The 18,292-nt window shown below is 58.4% G+C and overlaps 2 protein-coding genes across 7 annotated transcripts in view; one reads left to right on the top strand and one right to left on the bottom strand.

Annotated features, from left to right (window-relative positions):
* FRMD8 (FERM domain containing 8) overlaps window positions 1-4,911 on the bottom strand; it is a 33,211-nt gene extending 28,300 nt beyond the window's left edge. For 2 of the 4 annotated variants that reach the window (XR_006960508.1, XM_047070252.1), the window contains exons 1-3: window positions 4,770-4,856; window positions 4,397-4,481; window positions 2,802-2,969 (exon numbers count right to left, since the gene is read on the bottom strand). Coding sequence is in view for 3 of the 4 variants with exons in the window: in XM_047070252.1 (XP_046926208.1) it covers window positions 2,802-2,969; window positions 4,397-4,481 (253 nt within the window). In the remaining variant the exon portion in view is untranslated. Of the gene's footprint in view, window positions 1-2,801; window positions 2,970-4,396; window positions 4,482-4,769 lie in introns of all 4 variants that reach the window. The other 2 variants (XM_047070253.1, XM_047070251.1) reach the window with 2 other exon arrangements.
* Window positions 4,912-9,957: 5,046 nt separating this feature from the next.
* Window positions 9,958-15,283, top strand: SLC25A45 (solute carrier family 25 member 45). 3 transcript variants are annotated; one of them, XM_047072533.1, is made up of 6 exons: window positions 9,958-9,994; window positions 11,024-11,067; window positions 11,254-11,325; window positions 11,623-11,808; window positions 14,598-14,859; window positions 15,015-15,283. In XM_047072533.1, the coding sequence occupies exons 1-6, from the start codon at window positions 9,958-9,960 to the stop codon at window positions 15,281-15,283; spliced, it is 870 nt and encodes a 289-aa protein (XP_046928489.1). The 3 variants fall into 3 exon arrangements, with proteins under 3 accessions (XP_046928489.1, XP_046928490.1, XP_046928491.1); XM_047072534.1 differs by lacking the exon at window positions 11,254-11,325; XM_047072535.1 differs by lacking the exon at window positions 11,623-11,808.
* Window positions 15,284-18,292: the final 3,009 nt, after the last annotated feature.

Below are 18,292 nucleotides of genomic sequence, written 5' to 3'. Positions count from 1 at the left end.
GGAGGTGGGGGAGTGGGGAAGTGGCAATATCCATGCCATCGACTAGCTACTCCTGCCTTCTGACCCTGCTTCTGACCCCTATCTCCTCCCTCATCCCCCACTAGGGGGCTGGGCACCTTATCCTGCCAGCATGAAGCCAAGGGTCTTTATCTCTGTTCTTTGGGCTTCCATCTGATCCCCGTTTTTTTGTTTTTGTTTTTGTTTTTGTTTTTGTTTTTGTTTTGGGAGAGAGAGGGCGCAAGTAAGCAAGGGGCAGAGAGGGGAGAGAGAGAGAAGCTGGGTTCACCCAAAGCGGGGCTTGTATTCTCCGGAAGTGGGGCTCGAGCTCACCCGGAGTGGGACTTAAACTCACCACGAACTGTGAGATCACGACCTGAGCCAAAGTCAGTTGCTTAACCAACTGAGCCACCCAGGCGCCCCCATCTGGTCCCTGATCTTAACACAAAACAGTAGCCAAATCCCCCCAAACCGGTCTCCCTCCTGCTGGCAGAGTCTCCTATCCACCCCTGCATTCAGCTTCCTCACACCCCTTTCTCCTCCAACGTTTCTCAGATATTCAGATTTCCCAGTGGCTCCTTGTCCCTCATTTCCAACCTAGATCCTTGCCCACACCCATCTGCCGCGGCCCCTGCCACACCCAGTGGCAGCGCCCTCTCCCCTCCAAGAAAGGCTCCGTCTTCAACCCTCCCCACCCGGCCACTCAGCTTCCACATGCTTTGCACCGGAATGCTCAGAGGATGCCAGAGCCAGAGGGTCCGGAGACCATCCACTGAACAGGTGGGAAACTGAAGTCCAAAGAAAGACAGCGCCTGCCCAAGGCCACCAAGAGTTCGTGGCAACCAGGACCACAGCTCCTGCACCACACTTCAGACTGCGAGTTCCCCCAGGGCAGGGACACCTTTGGTCCTGCTTCCCACTGTGTCCCCGGCATTTAGATCACTGGCCGCCACAGGGGTGCTGGGAGGCGGCTCTGGACCTACCTGTGAGGTGACCAAGGTAACTGACTAGCTGGGACCTCCGGACACACTGAGAGGGAGAGTGGACCGGGGGCAATGGTGCCCTTCCTTCTGTCTACAGCCCAGCCCTGATCTCGAGCTCCAGCAGCTCAGGGGACTCCCGTGATCAGAGCAGGACTACACTGACCCTGCGGTCCCACACACTTTCAGACAGGACCTTCCTGTCTGGAGGCTTTCACTCGAATGAGACTGATGGTCCCTGGAGCCTGTTCCATGCAGAGTGACAAGGGCACTGAGAAGGACAAACATTCCCCAAACATCCAGCCTGAGGGGTGGCTCCAGCCCACAGCACCCCTCCCCCCTTACAGCCCTGGGGCATTTGTCATAGCTTAACCCACTCTGGGGTTGGGGGGCAGCCAAGGGTTCCAAGGGGCCTGAGTCAAAGAAGAAATGGCCTTTCAGCCTTCCCGAACCCAGCCAGGGAACCAAGTGGGCACTGACTTCATGCTGGGGCCTCTAGCCACCCTCCTCCTGGACAGGGTGGTGCCCCAGGGTGACCCGGGCCGGCCACACAGGCAGCCCATTCATGTTCTTGCGAGGGGGGGGGGGGACAGGAATGTGAAGAGGAGGGAGTGGGGGCGGAGGAAGTAGGAGGAGCTGCCCAGCTGCAGGGACAGACAGAGCCTGAGGCGGGGCAGGGGCCAGCCGAAACCCTTGAAACAGACACCACCAGCTTCCCAAAGATACAAACCAAGGGGCTCGCAGTTTCGACCCACACCCGGAGGGTGGAAAAGGGGTAGGCTGAGCTGGATGGGGAATGGGTGGAGGAGCCCTGCCAGCAGGAAGAGGGTGGGCGAGAGTAGCAGCTGGACAGGAAGCTCCAACGGGGCAGGGTGGGGGGCTGGACACAGGACATGGACAGGATGGAGATACACAGGATGGGCACTCCGTCTCCCACTGGTCACTAGAGATTCTCCCTCTGGGGCAGAGGCACAAATCCCACCGGCCTGACAAAGAGGTAACCACTGGGGGACACATCACCCCCTTCTTGCCCCTGTTCCTCTACAAGAAAGGAGAATATTTAAGCTCAGCAGACATGCCTGGCCCTGACACCTGTTGGGGCACCCTCTCCTTTGGCCTTCTTCCCCCACCTCCCACCCCGCCCCCAGGCCCGAGGATGTGGAGAGCTACCGCCTCCCCGCCTTGGGATCTCAGCCTGAAAGGACAGGACACAGGTGGTCATGGACCAGAAACCAAGCAGGGCTGGACGCCCCGTGCAGAAAAGTCAAGTTCCCACTCATCCTGTCCACCCCACCCTCGGGGGTGGCTGCTTCCTTGGCCCACCTTCCTCCCTGCCCCCAACGAGGAGGTTCCAGTTCAGAGGCTGGCTGAGGAGGCCCTGTCCAGGCTTCCATTCTGATCTGGGTCCTACCAGTCACTGAACCCACCACTCCAAACCTCACCTTCTTCATCTGTAAGACAGGGCTGGGCCATTAGGGTGAGGAGAGATTCTGCTCAAGAAATGCCAGCTCAGGTCATGGCATGGACCACATGCTCAGTGAATGCAGATCCCTTCCATCCCTGTCCCCCAGTCCTGATCCTCTTCATGCCCCAGGTCCAGCACCAGCGAGGCTGAGGGGCAGGCTTGACCCCTCCTCTGCCACCAGCAGAGAGAGAGTGGGGGCAGAGGATCCAGGTGTCCTAGAAGCGGTGGACAGCTCCAGGACATACAGAAGTCCCACTTTCTCCTGATGTCTGTGGCCAGAGGTTCCGGAAGCTGTCCCCTCCCTACTGGTCATTGCCCTTCCAACCCTCCGGCCTGGGCTTCTGACTGCCAAGCCTTACCCAGCAGAGGGGAGACAAGCCAGAGTGCAAAGACATCCAGGGCGATGTCTGGGAGCTGTAGGACCTCACGGACAGCCCGGTGCAGCTCGTGGGCATTAAGTGAGGGCAGGTTCTCCACAGCCAGGGGCACCACTGTGTCATCCGCCAGGTACACCAGCACGTCAGCTGCTGCAACAACAGAAACTGGGCAGGGTCAGCTGGGCCTGCTACGTAGGCAGAGGCATGCTGACCAGGAACCCTCTACCCCCCTCCACCGGGGCAAGAGCCCCCCTCCCCTGCTGCCCCAATCCCTTAGAATGCCTCCATACTCTAGAGGCAGAGCCCCAGCATCTTCAAAAGACCCTGTGACGAGTGGTGTTAAGGCTTATCTGAGACCCTCAAACCACCCAGAAACACAGCAACTCTGGCCCAGCCCTAACTCCCCACCCTAGCTCCCTAGGCTTCTTCCTTGATGGAGAACATTCCACAGGTGAGAACTGAGGCAGAGACAGGCCAAACCCGTCCTGAGATTATAGGAGTTAGTGTATCAGGCTGCGAGGCAGGAGAGTTGGCAACTGGCTATTATCCTCAGGCAAGTAGCTGTCTCTCTCTGGCCCCAGCTAAGATAGAACAGGGGATTCCTAAGGCCACCCCAGGGTCAAGCAAGTTCCAGGGTTCAGCTTCCATAGGATTCTCCAAGCCTCAGGACTCAATACCATGGCCTTCCAGGACAGTCTAACTAGGCCAGGAGAAATATAACCTAAAAAGTTGAGTGTTCACTTGTGTCAGCTTTGTAGGATTCTTATTTGGAGTCTGGTGCCGAAGGGAGACCCTCAGAAGAGCAGCCAAATTCAAATCCCCATCCCTGGAACTGCAGGTACAGTGAAGGACCCCTGAGCTCGGAGGCCCAAATACCTGGGTTCCAGTCCAGCCGGGGTCCTGGCTGGTGGGCTGATTCCAGCAAGTGTGAATGTGACTTGCTTCATTAAAGCAGGGCTAATCCCCGTCTCTCAAAGACAAGCTGTGAATCCAATGGGGTAAAGCCTATGAAAGGCAGAGGTATAGTTTATCATCCACACACATGAACGTGCGTTTTGGATCTCCAGTCTGTCCTGCCTCTAACAGCTACTTTCTTGACAGACCATAAAATAATCTCCAGGAGGCTGTGATTCAGACTCACTTTTCAGGTAGGGAAAACAGAGTCAATGCAGGCTCCAGTACCCACTGACTTAACCTCTCTAGGGCCCAATTTCCTTCCTTATAAAATGAAGATAATGATGCCTGCTTTCACCCTGCTGTTTGTGAGAAAGAAATCAAAGAAAGTCAAGGTGGCACTTTCATTCATGAGGTTTCATTTCAATTCCACAGCTATGTAAGATATGCTCATTTTACAAATGAAGAAAGGGAAGTTCAAGAACAGTACCCAACTTGGCCAACAGCCTAGTGACAGAGCCCACGTCCTCTGTCTTCCGTCACTTTTCACACGGCTACAGACCTTATTTGTTAATTACTATATAAGATTCTCTTTAATGAAAGAGATGACAAGCCAGGGCCACTTCCCCAGGGCTGAGACACAAACTGGGTATGGAGATTAGGTGAGGGGGACAGGGACCCACCTCGGGCTCCCACGGAGGACACGCTGCTTCGATGGGACCGCTCAGCGGGGCCCGGTTGCCCAGCATTGCCTTCTGTCCCGTCCATCTACACAAGGAAAGAGAAAGAACGGCCACTGGGGGAGGGAGTGTCCAGGGATGAGGGGATTGGGGAGCCCCTCAAACTCTCACTGAGGAAGGCTGGAGTCCCGGGCTGATCTGCGAAAGTGAACAGCGTTGGCTGGGGGCACCGGTGTGCAGACCAGCGGGTCTTCAGCCAACTCAAGCTCGAGGCTGGTGGTCAGGTGCGGGGTCGACTCGCCGGGATGCCCCGGGCAGGGCACGGCGCCTTCCCATCCGCGGTGAGGACCCGCGCAGGGCGTCGCCGCGCTCTCACCTCGCAGGGAGTCAGTGCCCGCCGCTTCAGCCCAGGGTCCTGGTCTAACTCCGACCCCTCCGGTCCGACTCCAGCTCTGAAACCGGGTAAGGCTCTGGCACCCGCTCGGGGTCCGGCTACCGGGGCGAGGACGCGGAAGCTGGGGCGGAGGAAGCGCGACGCGCACGGCCCCGCCTCCCAACCCGCAGGAACCAATGGGAGCCCGGGGCTGCGGCGCACGCGCCCTGCCTGGCGCCGGCGCGCTCTCGCCTCTCACGGGCCCGCGGAAACCTGGGCCTCGCGTGTTTGGTTACGCCCCTGGTCCCCAGGCTGCCGCGCCGCGAAACATCCCCGCCACCAACACGGTGACCGAGGGCAGCGCCCCCCCCCACCCCCTCCACGGGCCTGCCCGCTGGCCTGTAACAAGGTGTGGCGAAGGTTCAAGGAAATCAGGAATGGTGACCGAGCTATGGGCAATCACTTGTGCGTGGTTTGGGGCCGGTGCCCTCACTTGCAAAAATGGAGATGCGTCCTGGGACGTGTCAGGGACCCGCACTGTTCTGGTGTTGCGTAAAGGTGACTCAGGCAGCAGCCTGTACTGCAGCAGCTCCCCCTGGGCCGTGAGGGGTTAGGGGCTCTTTGCTGTGGTCAGAAGACTGGGCCCTTCTATGGACTCGGCCTGGACAAGCCCCTTCTCCCCCGGGCGCCAGTATCCGATCTGTAAAATGAAGAGATTGAACTCAGTGGCCTCCTAGGACTCTCAGGTTATATGCTAGAAACCCAGGCCAGACACACTTGATTTTTCAAGGTGCAGTCACATAAGCCCTCTCTATCTTAGACACACAGCCTGGAGACCTTGAGCCGTTCCCACGCCAGAAAGAGGCATTGGGCCCCTGAAGAGACAGGTGTGAAACCATTATCCCAGGGTCACGTCACCAACATGTCCTGGCAATGCCAGCATGTGTATGCCTGAGGTGTAGCTCTCAGGGAGAAAAACAGGTCCATGGGGCACCTTCCTAAGCCAGAGGAACCAGAAATTGTTCTCACCACAATGGGCTGGGTGATCAGGGATGGTGGGGGGTGCAAGGGGAGGCGTGGGCTCACCATGCTCTGATTCCTCCCCGCCCCCTGCATTGGGAGGCTGCCCCATCTCCTAACCCAGCACAATTTCCTCAGTATTTGAAACCTCTCTTTACCTGCCCTCCAGGAGCCACACTGCTGTGCAATTGAGCCCGTTACAACGTGTCTTCCTCGCGTGAACTGAGGACTCAAGGGAGCTCAGGTGTGAGCTGGAGAGAAGACTGCAGTCAGAATGGGCATCTGCCTCCAGGTTCTAAGCTCTGGGACCCTCAGACCAGGACACGATGGTTTGGTGGCCTCCCTAAACCAGTGGGAGCAAAGTGGGACACGGTTCAGTGTGCTTGAGTGCGTACTGGGTGTGGGGTCTGGGCTAGGGCAGGGGATGGGGGCCAGGGTGAGACACTGCCCTGCCCTCAGGAAGCTTCTGTTCTGGTTGAATTAGGGAGTGGAGGTAGAGAGGGGGGAGAGAGAAGCCCAGAAGAAATGCAGGTTTAAAACTACAACTACCTGAGCCCTGCTGGGTGCCAGGCCCTCCCCTGTCTCCTCATGTCACCCTCATGGCCCATGTGGGTAGAAGTAAGAGTAAGCAGCTGCTGTTTGTGGAGCGTGTACAATGTGCCAGATTCTTTTCTTATAATTTTTTTCAATGTTTATTTATTTGAGACAGAGAGACAGAGACAGAGTGTGAGCAGGGGAGGGGCAGAGAGAGAGGGAGATACAGAACCCAAAGCGGGCTCCAGGCTCTGAGCTGACAGCACAGGGGCTCGAACTCATGAACCACGAGATCATGACCTAAGCAGAAGTCGGACGCTTAACCGACTGAGCCACTCAGGCACCTCTCTTTCCAAAGTCCTTTAATCCTTATACCACACTAGGAGGTGGATAGTATATCTCCATTTGTTGATGAAAAAATAGGATCAGAACGTTTAAATAACAAAGCTGATGTCTGGCAGTATGTGGTGGTAAGGAGGCCGGAACCCACGTCCCGTGAGGAGGGGCACCAGAAGAGATTCCTGAAGGCATTCCCAGTAGTGGGAACTGTGGGAGCAAGGTTAGGACACCGGGGAAGCCCTGGGCAATCAGAGCACAGCAGGTGAGGCTGGGAAGATGGGGTGGCACCTGGGAGGGGGTGTGAACACCAGGGAGAGGGGTGTGTGGTGGGTTTGGCAGGCAGTGAGGATGTTTTGGAGGTTGTGAGCTAGAGAAGGACGAGGTCAGAGCTCTGCTCTGCCAGGCAAAAGGCTAGCCTGGCAAGGCTCCAGGGAGTGGTAGTGGGTCTCCCTTGAACTGGGGTGGTGGGCTGGGATGAGAGAAGAGAGCAGGGCCCATTCTGATGTGAGGACAGCAGCCCTCAGGCCTTTAGAGCCAAGAAGCTTAGACTCAGCAATCAACTGGGCTGGTTTCCTACCTCTGCAAGCAGTGAAGGACCCTAAGGCCCACAGAAGGGATTGCCCACCATCCCTTGGGAGAGGGTACGCAGCAGAATGAGGACCGTAGTCCAGCCCTTGGTGAGAAGCCAGCGCTCAGGAAGGTCACTGGGGCAGCCCAGGGACCCCCAGGAGGTCAGACGTGAACCCCGCTTCATAGAACCTGTCTGCCCGCAAGAAAGTAGTGGGGGGTGGATGCTGCTTTGGCCACAATGGGAAAGCGGAAGGGTGAGCGGGACTGATTCTTGGGCATCTGCTGGGGAAGTAAGAGTTGCCACGAGATCTGGAGGGGCAGGTCGGAGTATTGTTGGGACTTTACATCCTTTGGGGCCATTTGGAGATGGGGCTAGAGAACTGGAGACCCAGGGGTGGCTGCAAGGCTGGCCACTAATGCTGCTCCCTCGCTTGTCTGCTCATTCACACTTGCAACAAAAATTGATTGAGTGCCTACTCTGTGCTACGCGCTGTTCTAAGCCTTCGGGATAACATCAGTAAACAAAACAGCCCGAGATCCCAGCCCAGACAACAAGTTAATTACACAGTGCATCAGACAGTGATGAGTGCAATGAAAGAAAGGAAAGGTAGATCCAGGAAAGGGGCACCAGGAATGCCAGGCAAATGACGTTTGAGTCCAGGCTAGACCGGGCCAACAGGGAGAAGGGACAGCCGATGCCCAAGGCCTGGAGCCAGGAACCCTTCTGAAGAAGAGAAGGAGGTCAGAGTGGCTGGGAAGGAGGTCAAAAGAACATGGGGCTGTACTGTGAAGCCTTCTAGAGCCTGGGAAGGACTTTGGTTTTGACTCTGAGCAGGATGGGACCCGTGCAGGGTGTGGAGCAGAGGACAGACATGGCCTGACTTAAATTTCACCTGCATAGCTCTGGCTGTGAGGTGGAGAACAGACTGGAAGGGGGCAGGGGTGGAGGCAGGGAGGCCAGGCAGGGATCCAAGCGGAGGTGATGGTGGCTTCGGGCCTGGGTAGTAGCAGGGGAGGAGGTGTGGAGGGGTGGGGTGTGGGATGTGTTTTGAAGGCAATACCAACCCAACAGAGTTTCCTTATGGAGTGTTATTGAGGTATGAGGGAAAGGGAGGGGTCAAGGAGGACTCCAAAGGTTGGGACCCACATTTGGTGCCTTCACAGATTTCTGTGGGCCATGGCACCTGAGCACTGGATCTCTGTGCCCTCGAAAGAAGACCCCGCCCCCGCCCCCCTACCCAGCATACCTAAGAATAGAATCTGACAGAATATTCTGTGGCTGTCGATGGAAACAACACGTTACATCAGAACCCCTGTGCGCTCTGTTAATGTCGGAGGTTCATCATGTTCAGCAAGCTCAGCGCTTTTTGCCTGCACCCATGGGTCTGCCCTGATGCCCTGCCTCTGCCCCCAAGGCTGCGGGACTGCCGCTGTGCTCCCGTGCCCCACTGCAAGGGAATCATTCAAGTGTAATGGAGAAAGTCAGAAACACAGCCCTGGATGAGGTCGTGATCCTGAACGTGAACACCACCGCCCCAGAAACCCCCTCTAGTGACCTCTGGAGACTCCTAAAGGACGCGGGAGAAAAGCGCCTCGGGAAGCACGCGCCTTGCCACAGATCACTTGGCTGGTGGGGGCAGAGCTGAGACCGGACGACACCACAGCCCATGCTGCCTCTGCTCATGTACATCGGCCCCCCTAAGGCAGAGAGAGAGGGCGGAAGCAGAAAAAATAAAAGTACCAGACAGCACAATAAATTTCATATGTTGGAAAAAAAAAAAAAAGTACCAGACAGGTGTGAGAAACACAAGGCATGAACGGTCATCTAATTTCTCAAAAGATGCAACCCAATTTTTAAATGATGTGAAATACCATTTTCAAAACAACACGGAGGAGTGTATTTGACCGCACTCAGCTCGTAAAGAGCCGACGGGCGAGTGGAATAATGGTGCACGCTGTAGCATGTTGAATGTATTGGCAACAGAGAAGCTTGGTCGAAGGAAGCCGAGAGCGAGAGAGAGGGATTCAGGTCCCTGCCTTGTCAGTTTGGGTTATTGTCCAAAGAGAAATGGGCAGTCATAACCCTTGAACTGAGGCACACACCAGCCTTTACAAGCTTGAAATCCCCAGCTTTCCCCCTGGAAAGGAGGGATGGAGAAGAGAAGGCCAAGCGAGGGAAGCTGTTTCTGACTCACACGAGGGAGCTGGGGAGCCATAGACAACCCTGGGAGAAGGCAGGGCTTCAGGCCCAAGAATCACTCCTGTCCTCCCACACCGGCTGTCTGCCCCCTGGTGGCCATGCTCCATCTCTGCAGGCCTGGCTGCCTGTCCCGAGTGGGCGACAGCCTGGCGTGAGGTGCTGTGGGGATAGAGGGGATTGGGGCCCGCTGGGCCGGGTAGGCTCGTTAAAGCCGGAGGCAGCCTTGGAGGCTGGGGCCTGGCTGCCCTGCCTGGTCACCGTGGGAGGCTGCGAGGCCGTCGTCGGCCGGCAGGGGGTCAGGCCACCCGGGCCATCACCCCTGCCCTAAGATTTCACACGGTGCGCCCTCCTCCGAGTTGGCTCCCTCCCTTCTCCTGGTGCCGAGGTCTGGGCAGCGGGCCACTGCTCACCCTACGGGCAGAGTTAAACATTAGTGGCAGTTATCAGGCAGATCAGGGGGAGGGAGACCAGGAACCTGCACTCACCAGTGTCTCTGCTGGAGCCACCAGTTTCCGCCCCTGCCGGACAATGCCCGTGGAGGAGTTTGTGGCCGGCTGGATCTCTGGTGAGACACTTTTCTCCCTTCTGTCACATCCCCTCCACCCCAGGGGTGGGTCACTTCCTGGTGATTTGGTAGGAGCTGAGACCAAAGTCCTGGTGGCCCAGAAGCACCCAGAGCCAGCTATCCCGGAGCCTCCTGGCAGTTGCCTGAGGGGAGCGGAGAGGAAGCCGAGCCGCCCTCGCCTCCAGGGCCAAGGCGAGCGCTCCCCCAGACTCACCTGCGCCTGCAGACCCGCACCAGGAACCCCGCTTCCCTAGGCCCACCCTGGGGGGCTCAGAAAGGAAGTTCACCTTTGACCCCAGCAGCTGTCCTGCATTCCCCTTTGGGCCTCTGCCCTACCCAGCCGTGGGCTGCAGGCCCTGTCGCTGAGGCCTGCTGTGCTGGGGACCCAGCCCAGCTTCTGGGTGACACTTCTATCAGAAGAAAAGAGAGGGACGTTTCGAACCTGCCTCCTGAGAAGATTCTGTCTCCAGAACCTGCACCTGCTACACAGGGGAGATGGCCTGGGGGCCGGGACCCTCCTCCCCTGGTGTCAGCACGACTGTTCTAAGGGCTCCCAGCTCCGTACTGCTGGCTGAGGGGGTGGAGGGGGGGAGAGCAGGGCCCCGTCTGGATCGAGGCCACATACTCCACGGCAGTAGTGAGTGGAAGGCAAGAGGGAAGGAGTCAGGCCGGCAGCGAGGCAGCAGCACTGGAGAACCCATCCCACCGCTCCATGGTTAAATAGGCAAGACAGGCAGTGTTAGACGCTATGAGGACGTGGTGTCTGTGGTTGGCTCCTCCCTTCGGCCTGTGTCCTCCAGGTGGGGCCAGGGCTCTCTCTGATTGTCCCCATGTCCCCACGTCCCCATGCCTGTCTCACCCAGCACTTGGTGTGGAGGAGGTTGCAAAGGGGACAGCTGGAGTTTCTTTGGAGTCTGGCAGGTAGGGCTCTGCCCCATTTTCTCCCCCCTGAATTCCCCTTCCCTCTAGGCACCTGCTTCCTCAGCATGGTGCAAGGGGCCTCACTCATACCATCTTCTTATCCCACAGGAGCTCTGGGTTTGGTCCTGGGACACCCTTTTGACACTGTAAAGGTGAGTCGAGGGGACGCACTCAAGGAATAAAGGCTACGACCTGAACCAACGGTCAGGATGCCTTGAGAGGGGGATCTTTCCTCTCAGTCCTGCCCTGCTGGCATCCTGCTGGGCAGAGGGAGGAGCTGGGCTAGAGCCATCTCTGCCCATCCCTGCTGGGCTGCCTGCTCTGTCCTCCTCATCCAGGTGCGGCTACAGACCCAGACCACATACCGGGGCATCATCGATTGTATGGTGAAGACTTACCGCCATGAGTCGGTGGGTGTCTTGCTTCTTTGGGGCTTTGGCATAGGAGGCCTCCGGGTGGCCAGCACCAGCTTTCTTGCCCCCTGGCAGGGCTCTGTCCCTGGAAGAGAGATGACCTAAGTCTGGGGCTACCCGTGGCTGGGTGGTAGCTTGGTGCCCCGAGGATGGACCTGGGGCTGCCTCGACCTCCCTTCGGCAGGTTTCAGGAGTGGTTTCTAGCCAGAGGAGACCCTGCCAGAGGTGGGAGGGGAGAAGAGGAGGCCTCCCTGGTCCCCCGGCCACTTTAGCATTTGCCACATCTTTCTACAGCTCCTGGGCTTTTTCAAGGGAATGAGCTTCCCCATTGCGAGCATAGCCATGGTCAACTCCGTCCTGTTCGGGATCTACAGCAACACCCTGCTGGCGCTCACGGCAACCTCTCACCAGGAACGGCGGGCCCAGCCACCCAGCTACATACACGTCTTCATAGCTGGCTGCACCGGAGGGTTCGTGCAGGTGAGAGGGAGGTGTGGGGTGTGTCCACACGGGTACGGTCATGCACACGCGCACAGGTGTATGCACGCACACACATCCACACACGCGCGCATGTGGGCACAGCGAAGGTCCGTTTGCTGCTTCCCCTCCCAGCCCTCTCTGCAGACCCTGGGTCTCCCCACCGGGTACATGAGGAGCTGTGGGGGAATGGCCAGCTCCTGGCTTCTGCCCGATGACCTGGCCTGGCAGAGCTGGCTGTGGCCGTCTGGGCTGCAGGCTTGGAGGGGAGGGTCATGGAGAACACTGGGGGGGGGGGGGCAGGGCAGAAGGCAGAGAGAGCTGGGGGTGGGGTCTGGGGAGACGGTGCTGAGGGGGCTGCATGGAGAACAGTCGATGTTCCACTCTGAGGCTGACGGGGCTTGCCCACTCCGGAGGGCTCTGCCAGCCTCAGGGCTCTGGGAAGACTTCTCCCCCAGGTGACCTCTTGCCCTGGAGAACTGATAGCGCTCCCAGAGCTCCGAGCCCAGCCCTTCCAGTCCTGGCGTGGTCCTGGCACTGCCCCAGCTCATGCCCTGCTCAGCCCCTTTGCCTGCAGCATGTGGCGGGCCGGGATCTGTGAGCCTCGAGGGGCCCCAGTCCACAGAGCTCGCTGCGAGAGGCCCAGGGCGTTAATCATTAAATAGCTCTCATCATTCGGTTTTGGTCTTTGTTCTCAGCACTTAAGTATCCAGCTTTTGATTGATGGGGTGGAGGAAGACGCGGCTTCCAGGCACCAGGGGGAATCCCAGCTGATTGGGGGGCGTGAGCACAGAGGCGGAGGGACTCTTGCCTGGCTCCCCTCCACACCCCAGCCGGGCGCCTTCCGTCACCCCCTATTTGATATTGCCCTGACGCTCCTAACATACTTCATGGGGCAGAGAGCAAGGACAAAGGACAGAACCAGGCGGCTCGCTCAAGTGAATTAATGATTCATGAGACCCCCAAAGGTCCTGGCCTTTCTCCTGCCCCTTCTTGTGCAGGACACATGCCTGCATATTTCCCAAGCCCTGAGACTTGCACCCCACAAAAACAAGGAAGAGAACTGAGACCCCAGGCTGGTAGCCGGCCCAGAAAGGCCCAGCTCCTAAGTCACCCTCCCCTCCTGCTCTTTAGAAAGCAAAACAGGGGCGCCTGGGTGGCTCAGTCGGTTAAGCGTCCGACTTCAGCTCAGGTCATGATCTTGCAGTTTGTGAGTTCGAGCCCCGCGTCCGGCTCTGTGCTGACAGCTCAGAGCCTGGAGCCTGCTTTGGATTCTGTCTCCCTCTCTCTCTGCTCCTCCCCTGCTCATGCTCTCTCAATAATAAATAAATGTTAAAAATTAAAAAAAAAAAAAGCAGAACAGATAGCAGAACGGGGTGTTATAGGGTCACTGATGGGGACCTGGTCCAAGGACCGACTGGAACTCAGTTTCCCATCAAGCCCATGGATTCGGTTTAACAGGATCTTGGAGTAGAAATTGTGTTTCAGTGTGGAGATGGGGAAGAAGAGGCAGGAAGTGACTCTGGTTAGCACAGGGCAGGGAATGACAACCTCTGATGTGCACAAAAGTTGCCTTTGGCTCAGCAAAGGCTGACCCTGTCAAACACTGTGGCAGTGTCTGCCGTCCCCACTCACCCCGTGGGCACAGGTTGGGGAGTGAGGACCCTAACCTGCCCCTGCTGGCCACCCTACCTTGGGCTCGGCCATTTCCTCACCCTCAGGAGCCCTGGACTCAGGGGCACATCCCCTGGAGGAGTCCTGAGTTTGGCTCCGCCCACAGACTCTGAAGGATGATATCAGGGTCACGCCTCAGGGGGAGGGACCCCAGCCGGCTGCCCTTCCTACAGGGGAAGAAGTAAGCAAAGTTGGCCTGTCGCCCTCTGACCATCGCCGCCAGAGCCGACTTCCAGCTGCCTCTGCCATCAGCCATCTCCAGGGCTGAGGACCTGAGCTCATGTACCTTCCACGAAAGAAACAATAACCACAGAAGCCCCTCATGACGTGCTAACCTCAGCCTCACCTCAATTCTCATCTGAACTCTAACAGCTGACCTTGACCTAGTGCATCCGCGTTGATTCGCACATTGGCCCCTGCCCCCACCTTCCCTCCACATCCACCCGGAACCACCCTCAGTCCTAATACTACCCCAAATGTTCGTCCCTTCTGCCTCAGCCGGGTGATAAGATCCCAGGACCCGCAGATCCCACCATCACCCACCTTCCTTGGGACACAAGTAGTTGGTGGTTTTCAGGAGGCAGGAAAGGCTGGCCCAGCACTTGACCCCGTCAGGGGCCTCTGAGAGGTGTCCTGCAGGAGGTAGGGGAGGGAGAACCTATGAAGTGGAGTCTCCAACAGGACTGAGGTGACCTCCTTCACCCTGCAGGGGGGGGGATGGCGATCAGCCCTTTGCTGTCTCACGGGCACAGACTAAATCCTTTCTTCAGACCCAATCACTGCAGGTGGGTCTCACCCTGGCTTTGGGGAGGCTAGAAACCTATCCTCAGTCTTGGGGAAACAATCCAGGTTTGTCTCTGAGCACCAAGCACCAGGCAAGTTCAATGCTGTTGTCCAGGGAGAGGGGCAGTGCTGCTCGCCGTCAGGGGTCTGATGCTACGGAAGCCGTCTGGCCCATGCCGAGCCCTGTGTGCAGAGGCTGTGAGCGGGGACGGGGCGGGGGAAGATGCAGCCCTCTCTGCTCCCTACCTTCCTCTTGTTAGGATCAAACCATTGTTCTCTGCCCGTCGTTCTCTCCCGGAGCCCCACCCAGGGTCTTCCTGCTTCCTTACATACAGGTCTACTGCTTGGCCCCTTTTGACCTCATCAAAGTCCGGCTACAAAACCAGACGGAGCCAAGGGCGCGGCCTCCGGGCAGCCCCCCGCCCCGGTACCGGGGGCCTGTGCACTGTGCGGTCTCCATCTTCCAGGAGGAGGGGCCCCGGGGGCTGTTCCGGGGAGCCTGGGCCCTGACGCTGAGGGACACCCCCACAATGGGGATCTATTTTGTCACCTATGAGTGGCTCTGCCGCCAGTCGACGCGGGACGGCCAGGACCCCAGTAAGTGAACTGGCGTGGGGGGGGGGGGGGACGGAGGGGGAAGCGGGGGAGGGGAGCTGGCCCTTGCCCAGAGGATGGGGAGGGACGCTGGGGATGGGGGGGAGGGCGCCTTGCTCCTCGGGGTCTGACACCCGTCTGGGCTTCCTCTACCCCAGGCCCAGCCACGGTGCTGGTAGCAGGGGGCTTTGCAGGCATCGCCTCCTGGGCCGTAGCCACGCCCTTGGATGTGATCAAGTCCCGGCTGCAGATGGCGGGGCTGAAGCGCAGGGCGTACCGGGGGGTGCTGGACTGCATGGTAAGCAGCGCCCGGCAGGAAGGTCTGGGGGTCTTCTTCCGGGGGCTGACGATCAACAGCGCCCGCGCCTTTCCTGTCAACGCCGTCACCTTCCTCAGCTACGAATACCTCCTCCGCTCGTGGGGGTGAGTCCCGGCAGGTAATGCCGGCCGCTCCCCAGCGAGACCACCGCCCACCTGCCCAGCTTGGAGGCCGAGGTGAAAGCACCGGCTCGCGATCCGATTCGAGAGGCCCAGTCCTTCCCAAGGGTGAGCAGCAGTGGGCCCGGGCCCTGGGCTCCGGAACACAGGCTGACTTCAGCCCCCCAGCAGCGCTCGCCTTGAGTCTGTGAAGTCCACTCCCCGGCCCGTGGTGCTGGTGACCTTCTGGCCCCCAGCCTGGGGCTTCACCCCTTAAAGAGCTCTTAGAGGCTGCGCCCCTGGGCGCTAACCAGCCACCCCCTGGATTCCAGCAACTCGTCCTCATGGGCCCTCCTCACCTCCTTTCAAACTGCTCCCTGCGTGACCCCCCTGGAGAGCAGCCTTCTGTCCCCTGCTGGTCCAGGGTCCTTCAGTGGCTTCCTTTCCGGTCTGGGGGAGAGCCCCCCCCCCCCACCTCCTGGGCCCTCCCTGTCCACTAGCTTTCTTCTCCCTGGGGGCTTCCACAGCCCAGCCCCGCACTCGGAGAACAAGCTGTGCTGTTATTGGCCTTGGCCTGGAAGGCTTATTCCCTCGTGGCCTGGAGCAAACAGTTCCCGAGGGGTGGCTAAGCCCGCTCCGGGCCCAGGCGGAGCACTGTCCCTTGGAGTCTTTCCTTGCCTCCCCCCTGCCTCTTGACTGGCTGGGGGGTTTTCATACCACTCCCAACCCCCCACCTCCTAGTCCCCACCCCCACCTCGTCCCCTGATCTCTTCCACATCCCCCACAGGCCTGGATTACGGCCCTCCCTCCCCTGTGCTGTGTCGTGGTTGTTGATTTGCTTCTCAGCCTAACCCTGTTACACAGGGAGCTCCTTGAGGTCAGGGGCCAGACTTCTGATCGGTCCTCCAGCTCCAGCCACCACGCCCACTTCCTTGGTACTGCACTCCCACCTTTCTACCGGGAGTTTTTGCCTGCCTGGCCCCTCTTGGGGTCGTCTCCAGGGGACCGGTGCCAGAAGTCGGGGACCACCTCCCCCAGGAGTGCTGGCCTGGCCACTCCCACGGACGGTGTTTGTTTTTCTTACCCATCTCAGTTGCTAAGTGGGGGTTACAAACTGGCCAAAGAGGGGTTCCTTGATTGGCAATGAAGCCGAGGAGAGTTTGTACCTACTAATGTCCCTATCTGGTCTGAGGTCAGCCTGGGCCCACCTTCTGGTGACCTGAGTGCCTGGGATTCTTACCATTTACTGGGGGCTCCCAATGAAAACCATTACAATAGGGGCACCTGGCTGGCTCTGTCAGTGGAGCACGTGGCTCCCATCTTGGAGTTGTGAGGTTGAGCCCCCTGTTGGGTGCAGAGATTGCTTTTAAAAAACAAAATAAAATCTTAAAACAAAACATCATTGGATGCCTGGGGTGGCTCTGTCGGTTAAGCGTCTGACTTTTGATTTCAGCTCCACTAATGATCTCACTGTTCGTGGGATCAAGCCCCTCGTCGGGGTCCACGTTGACAGGGCGGAGCCTGCTTGGGATCCTCTCGCCCTCCCTCTCTCTCTGCTCCTCCCCTGCTTGTGTGCCTGCTTTCTCTCTCTCAAAATAAATAAACTTTAACCCCCACCCCAAACCATCACAATATTGTTATCACAGTTTACAGCGTTCTAGCTCTTATCACAGCCTTAGCTCAGAGAGTGTGTGTAACGTGTCCAAGGTCACATGGCCAGCATGTCGCACTGCCTGCCCGGACACATCCAAGCCTCCAACTCCAGAGCCCAGTTACTCTGCCCCCCTGTTCTACCTGGGGCCCGCGACAGCCTCCCACCAAGTTCAAACCCACCCGGGGCTGGCCTGATGGCATCAGCCCCACGTGTGCTCCTCAGAGCTCTCCTTCCCTGGACGGTGGCCTGCAAACTGCAGCGACACCCAAAAGGCGCCCGTCTTCTTTCAGTGTCACGGTGTGGCCGCAAGGCATGTGCCCACCGAGCCGGGCTCCATTTCCTAACCTCCGTCGCAACTCAGGGGGGCCCCGTCCCTGGGCTTTTGCCAGAGAAATGTGTAATGCCTGTAGATTGCCCATCTCGCTTTTTGTTTAATTTTTTTTTTAATGTTTATTTTTGATAGAGACAGAGCATGAGCGGGGAAGGGGCAGAGAGAGAGAGAGGGAGACACAGAATCCCAAGCAGGCTCCAGACTCCGAGCTGTCAGCACAGAGCCCGACACGGGGCTTGACCTCACGGCCCGTGAGATCGTGACCTGGGCCAAAGTCACACGCTCAACTGACTGAGCCACCCAGGCGCTTTGCAAGTTGCCCATCTCTTACCTTCGAGAAGATTCCTCACTGTTGGCCGGAAGTGGGGCCCCCAGAAGGCCCTGCTGAGGACGCAGGAGGCACCCTGTCAGCCCAAAACCCCGGGTGCCCACGACCACTTGGGCTGCTGTGCTCTGACACGTCTTTGTTGCAATAGCCTGACCTCACCCTTGCTGACACAGTAGGTAGGGGTCTGCGGGTTTCCAGGTCGGGCTGACTCCAGTGTGGTCTCTGGAGCAGTGGCATCAGGTTCGAAATGCAGGATCCCGGGCCCCACCGGGGGTGGATGGAATCGGAATCTCTGAGATTGTGACCTAGGAATCCGTGTGGTGCAAAGCATTCTGGTCCCTTTTATACACATTAAGGTTTAATGGTGTTCAGGTGCTCCTACAGGCAGAAACGTGTGTGCTGCCTCTCGAGCTAAGGGACTTATGGGTCCAGTAGAAGGGACTTGAACTCCTAGCTCCAGTGGCCTCCCCTCCTGGCCAGGGTCAGGAAGCCTGTGTTCCTGATATGGAAAGACAGGGTCTGGCTCAGCCAGTCACCGCCCTTTCTGTGCCTCAATTGCCTCTGACATCTGGTCGGTTAGTGAGGCCCCAGCGGCTGTCCAGCACCACGTTGGTGCCAGATTTGGGGCCAGATAGGACGGTGGTGGTACAGCAGTGGTTGGGGGCAGGGGTGGGGGGGGCAGTCGGTACATGTGAGAGAGAAGGCG

Source organism: Lynx rufus, unplaced genomic scaffold, assembly GCF_022079265.1.
Source record: "Lynx rufus isolate CCGP_SWC_20201006 ecotype Redwood Valley unplaced genomic scaffold, mLynRuf1.p SCAF_9, whole genome shotgun sequence".
In the NCBI taxonomy this organism is placed as follows: Eukaryota; Metazoa; Chordata; class Mammalia; order Carnivora; family Felidae; genus Lynx; species Lynx rufus.
This window is presented reverse-complemented; position numbering and strand designations above follow the sequence as displayed.